The sequence below is a fragment of the Nicotiana sylvestris genome, chromosome 1 (assembly GCF_000393655.2).
Source record: "Nicotiana sylvestris chromosome 1, ASM39365v2, whole genome shotgun sequence".
NCBI classification, from domain to species: domain Eukaryota; kingdom Viridiplantae; phylum Streptophyta; class Magnoliopsida; order Solanales; family Solanaceae; genus Nicotiana; species Nicotiana sylvestris.
Window position 1 is genome coordinate 135,692,964 of NC_091057.1, and position 11,925 is coordinate 135,704,888.

At 37.4% G+C, this 11,925-nt stretch overlaps 1 protein-coding gene across 1 annotated transcript; it reads right to left on the minus strand.

The window, feature by feature from the left end:
- Positions 1-5,613: 5,613 nt before the first annotated feature.
- On the minus strand, positions 5,614-5,988 carry LOC138874815 (uncharacterized). The gene has a single exon (XM_070153603.1). It carries the CDS (start codon positions 5,986-5,988, stop codon positions 5,614-5,616), a length of 375 nt encoding a protein of 124 aa, XP_070009704.1.
- Between the last annotated feature and the right edge of the window lie 5,937 nt (positions 5,989-11,925).

Genomic DNA, 11,925 nt, shown 5'->3' on the forward strand with positions numbered 1-11,925 from the left:
AAAAGGAACATGGCCTAGTCTATTGTGCCATAACACATTAACATCATCTTTATGAGACAAGAAAGAATCACAATCATGTGTTTTACTGCAAATGGAATTATTTACACTTGAGAAGAAAAGACTCTGTGAGGGACTGTGATCACATATACAAGATGGAGTTTTCAAGCTATGTACATCACCAGCATGACATGAAGTAGGAAAAGAAGAAACAGATGTAGAACAAGTACTTACATTCTTCAAACAAAGGGAACACAAGAGATACAGACCATCCTTGATTTTACCAATCTCCAGAGGCCTCTTCATTGAAGGGGCCTACATCAGACAACATGTGTTAGTAAAGGCTATAAAAGATTTAAGCTATATAGTTAAAGAAGATATGGAGATGAGATTAAACTTGAAAGAGGGAACAAACATGACTTTGTGTAGAGTGATTTGAGGAGCAAGATTCACATTGCCAATTTCTATTACCTTAACTTTATAGCCATTTGGAAGAGTGACTAGCAAAGGATAGGGTAAAGTCCTAATATCAACTAAGGTAGTTTTATTAAAGGTCATGTGGTTTAAGGCTCCTGAGTCTAAAATACATGTGTCAGTCCAAGTTCTGAAACATTTACAAGATAACTTGCCAAAATCAATAGAGGATGTACAAGTTATTATACCTGCAAAGTTCACATTTCTTATAGCAAGGTTCATAGATCCATATCCATGACTTGTGTTTTGAGAACCTTCTCCTCCACTACTAGTGTTGAAGTGCTGAAGTATGTTGATCAATTGGCTGTATTGCTCCTTGGATAGCTTCAGATTCTGATTTTTATCCTTGGGTCCAAATTCCTCAACTTATCAATTAAGTATTTTAGTTGCTTATTATACTCTAATGTATTCCACTTTAATTGAGTTTGAGCTTTAATCGCTAGTGTTTTGTACTAATTGTATATTTTATGCCTTGTAGGAGTGATTTTGTCAAGCTGTGGCTTTGGAACTTCAAGCTTCACCATTTGTTAGAGACTCCATTGATGAGTTCCAGAAGCTTCACATGAGCCAGAGGAAGAAGAAGATCGATCTGGGAAAGAGAATAATAGAGTGTATTGTATTACAATATCTGATAGTGCATATATACATGTGGGATACCACTTCACTAACTAATTCCAACTAACTTGACAACTAGGACACAACTAACTACCAACTAACTATGATTAACTAACTAAGCTAGCTAAACTAACTATGGTTATAAGATACAATGGAGGAAAAAGTAAATACATACACAGTTTTATTTCAATACCCCCCCCCCATCAATTTGGAGGTGAGATTCTCATACCCAACTTGCTCAATATCGCAGAATGCTTGACACCAGTAAGAGCTTTAGTAAGTACATCTGCTAACTGCGCACCAGTGTCAATATGATAAAGAGAAATTTACTTCTCTTAGAGCTTATCTCGTACAAAGTGACAATCAACCTCGATGTGCTTTGTTCGTTCATGAAAAATAGGATTGCGAGCTATGTGTAGAGTAGATTGACTATCACGAAACACTAAGACAATCTTAGGATAAGGAATAGTGAGTTCATCAAATAATCTGCATAACCAAGTTATCTCACCAACAATCTTCCTCAAGGATTTGTATTCTACTTCTGCTGAAGATAAGGACACTGTTTCTTGCTTCTTGGACTTCCAATAAATTGGACTATTGCCCAACAGGACTATGTAGCCAGTAACTGATCTTCTAGAATGTTGACAAGCAGCCCAGTTTGAGTCGTAATAACCTTTTAAACTGCAATCATGATCATTGGATAGAAAAATTCCTAGAGTTGGATCACTCTACAACCTAAGTAAGTGAAAAGCTGCCTTCAAATGTGGCTCCCTGGGGTCTTACATGAACTGGCTGAGGTGCTATACAGTATACACTGAAGGCTATGTCAAGTCTGGTATTAGTGAGGAAATTTAATTTGCCTACCAACTTTCTGTAGTAAGTAGGGTCTTGCAAAGTTGCTCCTTCCTTGGCCCGGAGTTTTTCATTTGGATCAAGGGGAGAAGACAAGATGCTATAAGAAAGACAATCACATTCTTTTAGTAAATCCAGTGCAAACTTCCTTTGAGATATTATTACCCCATCATTGGTGTAAAGAATCTTTAAACCAAGAAAATAGTATAGTTTCCCCAAGTCTTTTATTTTGAATTGATCATGCAAGAAGCATTTAACTTGTGCAATCTCTGAGATGTTTGTTCCAGTGATGATAACATCATCTATATACACTGCTATATAAATGGTAGAATGGTCTATATTCTTGTAGAAGAGTAAGTAGTCATTGAGAGAACATACATAGCCCATTGAGCAAAGTGCTTCAGTCAACTTAGAGTACTACTGTCTGCTTGCCTGTTTAAGGCCATACAAGGACTTATTTAACTTGCAAACTAAACCTGTAGAGCTGACTTCCAATCCTGGTGGTATTTGCATATAAACTTCTTCATGCAAGTCTCCATGAAGGAACACATTGTTCATATCCAATTGAAAGATGTGCCACTGCTTCTTTACTGCAGTAGCTATAAGAGCTCTCACTGTTGTCATTTTCACTATAGGACTAAAGGTTTCTGTGTAATCTATGTCAGCCTGCTGGGTGTACCTCTTCACTACCAGCCTAGCTTTGAACCTTTCTACTATACCATCAACTCTATGTTTAATCTTGTATACCCACCTACAACCAATTGCCTGCTTTCCACTTGGCAAAGGCATTATGTCCCAGGTGTGATTTGCATGTAGGGCTTCAAACTCCCGTGTCATTGCTGCTTGTCAGACAGGATTAAGAGCAGCTTCCTCATATGAAGATGGCTAAAAAATATTGCAAACATTCATAACAAGTAATTGATTATCATAGACTAAAGAACCAGTATGAATATGACTATGTAAAGAAAATAAGGCATCAAGGGAAGTTGGAGTGGCTGATGGATTAGTAGATAGAGGAATGGAAGTTGGTTTCAACTGAGAATGGAATAGATGTAATCCTATAGGTGTACAAGTAACTTATGTTCTCTACCAGATCTCCTAGGCTCTAAGATAAGAGGCTCACTTTGTGAAGTGGAATTAAGAGGATTTTCTGGCAAGGCTTCAGGAGAATGAGATTGTATTTCTGGGGAAGAAGGTGCAAAGTGGCTAAGTGGTGAATGATCAGATAAAGAGTGATCATGTCCTGTCTCAGGATTGAATGGGATTGGTGGACTACCTTTTATAGGTTGAGATGTGGTAGTGTATAGGTCAGAGATGAAAAATGGTAAAATTGAGAAAGAAGAACCTGTGACAGGTGACACAACAAAAGGAAAAACATTTTCATGGAAGGTTACATCTCTGGATATGTGAATTTTTCTGGTCTGCAAGTTCAGCACATTATATCCTTTAGTTTCATAGGGATATCCAATAAAGACATGAGGCATAGTTCTGAGATAAAATTTGTCCCTATGAATCTTTGGTATAGTGGAAAAACATAGGCAACCAAAACTTCTCAAATGGAAGTAATTTGATTTCTTTTTGTATAGGATTTCAAAAGGACATTTGTTGTTGAGGTACGTGGTAGGTTAATAATGTATGTGGCTGTCAGGACACACTCACCCCAATACTTTATAGGTAGTTTTGATTGAAACAAGAGTGCTCTAGCTGTCTCTAGAAGATATATATGTTTTCTTTCAACTATACCATTTTGCTATGGTGTGTATGGACAAATTCTTTGGTGGACAATTCCTTGAGTTTGAAAGAAAGAATTTGCTTCTATACTGGTGAACTCCAAACCATTATCTGATCTTACTAACTTAATGGTCAGGTGAAACTGAGTTTTTACAAAAGATATGAAGGCTTTAAGGATTTGCAGGGCATTACTTTTACTGGACAAAATGGGAATCCATGTAGACCTACTATAATCATCCACTATGATTAAGAAATACTTATAATTGTCATGTATGGGGGCATGATAGGGTCCCCATAGATCAACATGTAAGAGATCAAAAATTTGTTTAGTGTTGCTGGTTTTGCTAGGAAAAGGCAACCTGGACTGTCTGGCCATGGGGCATATAAAACATATAAAAAGGTTGTTTATTAGAAAAGACAACAGGTATAGTGGTGATATTTCTCATCTTTGAAAAAGGAACATGGCCTAGTCTATTATGCCATAACACATTAACATCATCTTTATGAGACAAGAAAGAATCACAATCATGTGTTTTACTGCAAATGGAATTATTTACACTTGAGAAGGAAAGACTCTATGAGGGACTGTGATCACAGATACTAGATGGAGTTTTCAAGCTATGTACATCAAAAGCATGACATGAAGTAGGAAAAGAAGAAACAGATGTAGAACAAGTACTGACATTCTTCAAACAAAGGGAGCACAAGAGATACATACCATCATTGATTTTACCAATCTCCAGAGGCCTCTTTCTTGAAGGGGCCTGCATCAGACAACATGTGTCAGTAAAGGCTATCAAGGATTTAAGCTGTGCAGTTAAAGAGGATATGGAGATAAGATTAAACTTGAAAGAGGGAACAAACATGACTTTGTGTAGAGTGATTTGAGGAGCAAGATTCACATTGCCAATTTCTGTTACCTTAACTTTATGGCAATTTGGAAGAGTGACTAGCAAAGGATAGGGTAAAATCCTAATATCAACTAAGGTAGTTTTATTAAAGGTCATGTGGTTTGAGTCTCCTAAGTGATCCATCTATCAGTCCAAGTTATGAAACATTTACAAGATAACTTGCCAAAATCAATAGAGGATGTACAAGTTATTATACCTGTAAAGTTCATGTTTCCTGCAACAAGGTTCACATAGCTAGCTCCATGACTTGTGTTATGAGAACCTTCTCCTCCACTACTGGTGTTGAAGTGCTGAAGTATGTTGATCAATTGGTTGTATTGCTCCTTGGATAGGTTCAGATTCTGATTTTCATCCCTGGGTCCAAATTCCTCAGCTCTGGTAGGGATCTCATCAGACAAGTTAGAGTGTGCATTGGACATATCTCTTTTGTTCCTGTTGTACTTCAAGTTCTGATTATTGTTTGAAGTCTAGGGATAACCATGAAGTTTGAAACACTTGTCTTTGATATGTCCTAGACGTTTGCAGTAGTCACAAAAAGGTCTTGACCTATTTGTGTTTGGGAAATTGGAATTAGGAGTGTAGTTAGTCCTGAAGTTATTGTTCCTGGAATGGTTGGCATTTCCTGTAGCATTAACATGAAGTGAAATTGACTCTGCAACCATATGATTTGAAGTTCTCATATCATGCTGCTTTTTATCCTGAATCAACAAAGAGAAGGCTTGTGCCATTGAAGGGAGAGCATTCATCCTGAGAATACTACCTCTCACAGCAGTGTATACCTCATTGAGCCCCAAGAGGAATTGAATCAATCTCCTATTCTGTTCAGCCTTGTGCATACCTTCCTTAGCACCATAAGTACACTGACAGCTGCATTGAGGTTTGGCACTCAAAGTACTTAACTCTTCCCAGAGTTTCTTCATTGACTGTAATAACTTGTGATGTCTAGAACTCCCTGAGATAGATCATTAATCTCCTTTTGGATTTGATACAATCTCGCACCATTAGTTTGTTCATATCGATCCTCCAATTCTCTCTATAATTCAATAGCATCATTTACATATTCTACACTATCCGATATTTCCTTTGAGAGTGAATTTAGAATCCAAGAAGTCACTATATCATCACACCTTTCCCACTGTCTAAACTTAGGAGATTGGGGATCTAGACGCTTACACTCTCCACTGATGAAACCACTCTTATTTTTGACAGAAAGGCCACGCAAAACTGCACGCCTCCAGGATCTATATCTAATTCCACTAAAAGCCACACTAACTAGCATAGCTCTAGGATTATCTGACGGATGCAGATAGAGAGGATCACTAGGATCTAGAACAGAATTGACAGTAGCTTCAACATTTTTGACATTTGGAGTATTATCATTTACATCGGTTTGATTGAAAATAGCCATATTAAGAAATTCAAGGAATACAGAGTAAAAGAAGAAGGAGAAAGCTTAGGAAAATGAAATTGAAGACGAGGCTAAGCTCACATTGTCCGGATTGATTGAGAATTGAATCAAGACGAAGAACACAGCTCAGATCCTCTGATCTAGGCGACGACTGAGTCGGAGATTCCTCTGCTCTAATACCATGTCAAGCTGTAGCTTTGGCTCAAGCTTCACCATTTGTTAGAGACTCCATTGATGAGTTCTAGAAGCTTCACATGAGCCGGAGGAAGAAGAAGATCTATCTGGGAAAGAGAATGATAAAGTGTATTACATTACAATCTCTAATAGTGCATATATACACGTGGGGTACCACTCCACTAACTAATTCCAACTAACTTGATAGCTACAACACAAATAACTACCAACTAACTATGATTAACTAACTAAGCTAGCTAAACTAACTATGGTTATAAGATACAATGGAGGAAAAATTAAATACATACACAGTTTTATTTCAATACCCCGTGCTATGTAGATATTATGGAATGAATTCAAATGATTTGGAGCTTTGAAGTTTGAGTAAAAGCCCAAGAAATTAAGCCGAGATTGTGTTTGGGGATCAATGGATGATAGTTAAGAACGAAACGAAGAAGCGAGCGAGCATACAACACATTATTTAGTAAAATGCACATAACGTTTTGCTCAGAACTCCGTTTGGGCTCCACAATATATCGTTGGAAAGATATTTGAAAGGGATAAAACCTTCATGTTTTGCATTTTCGCAAATTCTCACTACCGCGCTGCATAATGTGGCACAGTGTGCACCGCGCCTTTGGAATTCTCGTGCAGTCTGTCAGAATCAGCTCTCTAAACTTCCCCACAAGCACACCGCATAGTGCGGCGATGCATGCGGCATGTCTGTGCAAATTTTATAGAGCCAGAGTCCTATTTTACGCGGGAGAAGGTATTTTCATCTGGACCGACCCTACTTGGTATAAATATATGTATAAACGTTATTTTAAGGAGGGGGCATACTTTTGACATAATTTAGACCTAAGGAGGCTAAGGAGGCCGGAGATTCGACCTAAGGAGGCAAGAACATACTAGGATCAAGGCGGAGAATTTTTCTACAAGTTTTTCACTTCCTTCTTCCTATTTTCACTATTTGCTATGAATGCTAGTATTGTAGTTATGCATACTATTATGAATAGCTAATTTGTTATCTAGGGTTTTGATGGAACCTATTGGAGGATGATTTTCCTGTTACGTTAATATAGATTTGTTGTAGTATTTTCTCTATTTGTTCAACTACGTTATTATTGTGGTTGGTTGAAGAGCTCTCAATCGACTATGCCTATTTTGTGTGTATTACTCGGGAGAGAGTGCATATTTTGGTAGTTGTTGAACAACATCACTCCTAATGTATATGGGAGATCAATACGAAGGGTTTAAAGGTGGGATTAGGGATAACAAAACCTTGGGTGCGATCCGAGTGAGTGGTACTTAATGCCAGCTAGCGTAATTTGGGAGAATATGTCTAGTAAATTATTGTAATTACTCGGGAGAGAGTTACGACAGTTAGAGCGCTCATGATCGGTAGAGAATACTTAGGAGAATTTGTAGAAACCTAGCGGAACGGATTCCGACAATATGGGAAATCATAACTCTAGACCTCCTTAATCTTGTCTCCAATCCTTATCCTTGTTAATTGTTAGTTTTACTACTTTCTAGTATTTGTTAGTTAATTAGATAAAAATAAACATTATAATCTTTATAATTAGGAAATTGTTTGGACTTGTGTTCCTTAGCGATATTGAACAACTGTAGCTAAGCCTTAGTTCTCTGTGAGATTCGACTCCAAACTTCTAACCGGATTATATTTGTAACGACCGCTTAGTCCTTTTATAAGGCATAATTGGGCGTGATCAGTGTTATAAATTATAATGTGAAATAGCTTCTTGGTAGGATTAAACTGAATAACATTGTCGTTCAATGTAGAAAAAATGACTTATATGTACAAAAGAAATTAGAGAATTTGTAAATGAAAATGTGGAATGATTAAAATAACTTAGTTTAGAAAAAATAGGCAATTTGCAAATGATCATGCCCTAGACCCGGACCTGGAGGCCATTAATTTTAATGAGAGAAAAAAAAACTTGATACGAGCTCTCATGTAAAAACAATTTTGCCGTCCCAGTTAATGTTTCTCAGTTTTACATTTCTTTTGAAAAAGACATAGTAGCAGGTTATACGATTAATTTTAGTTTTCACACGATAAGTCGAACTTAGACCATTCTCTCCTTATCGTTTTATAACAAGTTGGATTTAATTAAAGTACATACTAGCTAATTGAGATTCTAGCGTTGCACCAATAGTAGGTGGTCTAAATATTTGGTAGCTAGATATATATTTTTAACAATAAAATCCAACTCTTTGTTTTTTCTCTCTCCAATTGTCTTAATTACTTTATCCAAATAAGGAAAAAAAATCAATAAAATAAGGGTAATACTATGTTATAAGGCAAGAAATGGGATCCTTAGGAAGTAAATGAGCTTCATCGTGTATATTCGGTAGCTTTTCTCTTTTCATTTTACACATTTTAGGCAAAAAAGTTTCCACTTTAAAACTATTTTCTATTCATATGAACAATTACCGTAATAACAATATCGAGGTTCGTTATAAGTTCTAAGGCTCTTCATCACAAAATCAGTTCATCCACATCACTAGTATCAGAAAGAGAGAACAAAGAGTGAAAAATAGTCTTTCAATTCATGGATATGTTAATGGAGAACCAAATGCCAATTCGTGTTTCATATTTCCATGGTTAGGACATGGACATATCTCTCCTTTTCTTGGGTTGTCAAAAACGCTCGTTATACGAAGCTTCATCATTTACTTGTGTTCAACTCCAACAAATTCACTTCCATCAAACAAAAGCTCATCAATGAAAATTTAACTGAAAAAATTTATCTTGTTAAACTTCGACTTTCATCTCTTCCATATCTTCCTCCTCATTACAATACAACCAATGGCCTCCTACCTTATCTCATGTCCACACTCAAGATGTCTGGTCCAATGTTTGCTAAAATTGTCAGCACTATCAAAACTGACTTGCTTCTTTACGATTTGCTTCAGCCATGGGCGCCAAGGGCTCTTATTACGATTTAATAAGAGGCCTTATATTTTTTTATTACTTCGTATATGCAAAAAAAATTAATCTTGCCATTTTTTCATACTTGTTGTTTATAGTATATATTCTTAAATGACATAAAGTCTTTAACTGTCACGATCCAAATTTCATTATAGGTCGTGATGGCGCCCAACATCGTTGTTAGGCAAGCCAACACTGATCAACTAGTGAGTTCTCATTTATTTTATTAAACAATACCAACATTTACTTAAATTTAAAACATTCGATAAATAACAAATTTTTAAAGCAACTGAAACGGAAATAACTAAAAGAAATCATTATTATAGGAATACAACCCAATCAAGTCTACTAATATGTGCCAAGGATCTAGTGTCACAAGTGTGTGGAACAGATAGGGTGGGGGCGGCTCACCGTAAGTCTCAGTCCGAATCAAGTATGTGCGCCTGAAGGATAACTAGACGCACCTGCCTCAGATCCTGTACAATTAAGTACAAAAGCATAGTATGAGTACATAAACAATATGTACACAGTAAGTGTCACGACCCCAACCCCGGTCATGATGGCGCCCAACACACTGCTAGGCAAGCCCGACCATTCAACAATATTATCCTAAATTCTTATTCAGATTATAGATAAATATCACAGAGAATTTACTAAGTCATTCATTCAAGTGTATAATTAATAATAAAATCTGTTGGAGTTCAATTAAAATACCACACCACAGCCCAACAGAATCCGGTGTCACGAATATGAGTCTCTAATACAGAATATCCACCTATTACAAGTCTGTCTAGGAAATATACTGAATAAAAGATAGAGATAGATGGGAGAGATCAAGGCTGCGAACGCCATGCAGCTACCTCAATACTCCCGGATACTGCCTGCTCAGCTAAACAATCCTCACTTAGCCTGTGGTGTACCTGGATCTGCACGCAAGGTGCAGGGAGTAATGTGAGTACTCCGACCTAGTGAGTAATAAATATAAATAAAGGCTGAGAATAAAAAATCATGAAAAAATACAAAGTAAACTATAATTGGCAGTTAGAACAACAAATAGTGAAGCAACAAGTCAATTAAGTCAGAGTACCAAATACTGAGATAGGTATAACAGATAAAAACAAATGCATGAGTGCAATGCAATGCGTATGATGGTACACTCTAGTACCCACTGCGGCGTGCAGCCCGAGCCATCCATTTATTTATCGTCAACGGCGATCACTGGGGGTGTGTGCAGACTTCGGAGGGGCTCCTACAGCCCAAGCGCAATATCAAGCCATCTCGTGGCATCAAATTTAGGCCCTCGGCCTCATATCAATCTCAGTATAATCACCCAGGCTCTCGGCCTCAATATCAATGTAATCAACCAGACTCTTGGCCTCAATATCAATGTAATCACCCAGGCTCTCGGCCTCAATATCAATATAACACTGCTGCGGCGCGCAGCCCGATCCATGCTCAGTCCAGAAATCATCATAAGCCCCTTGGGCATTTGTAAAACAATAGTTCTCAGCCCAAAATATCATTTAGAAATATCATTTAAGTTTTCAAATCTTAGAAAGATGGCTGAGTTTGCAAAACAATATTTAAAACCTTGGACTGAGGTCAAATGATATGCAAAATATGCGAAAGCAGTGATATCAATCCCTGAAGGATTCAAATAATTGGCAAGAAGCCCAAATGTAACAATTAAATCCAAGTAAGGATGATTCTCAATTTAGTTCAAGTAGAAAACATGGTAAAAACATCTCTCGGGACGGACCAAGTCACAATCCCCAACGGTGCTCTACCCCACGCCCGTTATCCGGCGTGCAAGTCACCTCAATATAGCGTTACGATGTGAAATTTCGGGGTTTCAAACCCTCAGGACATCATTTACATCAATTACTCACCTCAAGACGGTCAAAGTCTAGCTCGCTATGCCCTTGCCTCTCAAATTACCCTCCTCGTGCGACGAATCTGCCCAAAATCACAACGAATATGTCGCATTATGCTAAAGAGACAATACCCAATCGAAAGCAATCGAAAAATATCAAAATTCACGAATTTGACAAAACCCGAGCCCCGGGCCCACGTCTCAAAAAATTAGAAAATTAACATCACTGGATTCATTGTCTCGCCACGAGTCTAACCATATAAATTTTACCAAAATCCGACATCGGATTGGCTTTGAAATCTTAAAAATTCATCTTTAGGGAATATTAGAAAATCATCCATTTCTCTTCAAATATCAATAATCTAAAGCCAAAAATGAAGATTTATTCATGGAATATAATCACAAGAGAGTCAAGAACACTTACCCCATGAATTCCCATAACTTCTCGCTCAAAATTGCCCAGAATCCGAGCTTGAAAGTCCAAAAAAATGAAAGAAAATTGGACTGCTCTTTCTCTACACTGTCCAGAATTTTCGGCTACTGTTCACGCGTGTTACTGTTCACAGTACTGTTCACGGGGTACTGTTTACGGTACTGTTCACGGGGTACTATTTCTGCAATTTTCTCCAATTTTCCTAAGTCCGAAATCACTCCGAGACACCTCTGAAACACTCCCGAGCCCTCGGGGCTCCTAACCAAACACATACACTAACTCAACAACATCTTACGAACTTAACCGTGCGATCAAATCGCCAAAATAACGTCATATACCACGAATTAAGCTTTAAAATCCAAGAATTCTTTCAAATTTTATAAAACATCAAATTTTCCATTTTGAGTCCGAAACACGTCAAACGACGTCTGTTTTCAACCAAACTTTACAGAAAGTGATTAAACCATATATAAGACCTGTACCGGGCGCCAAAACCAAAAT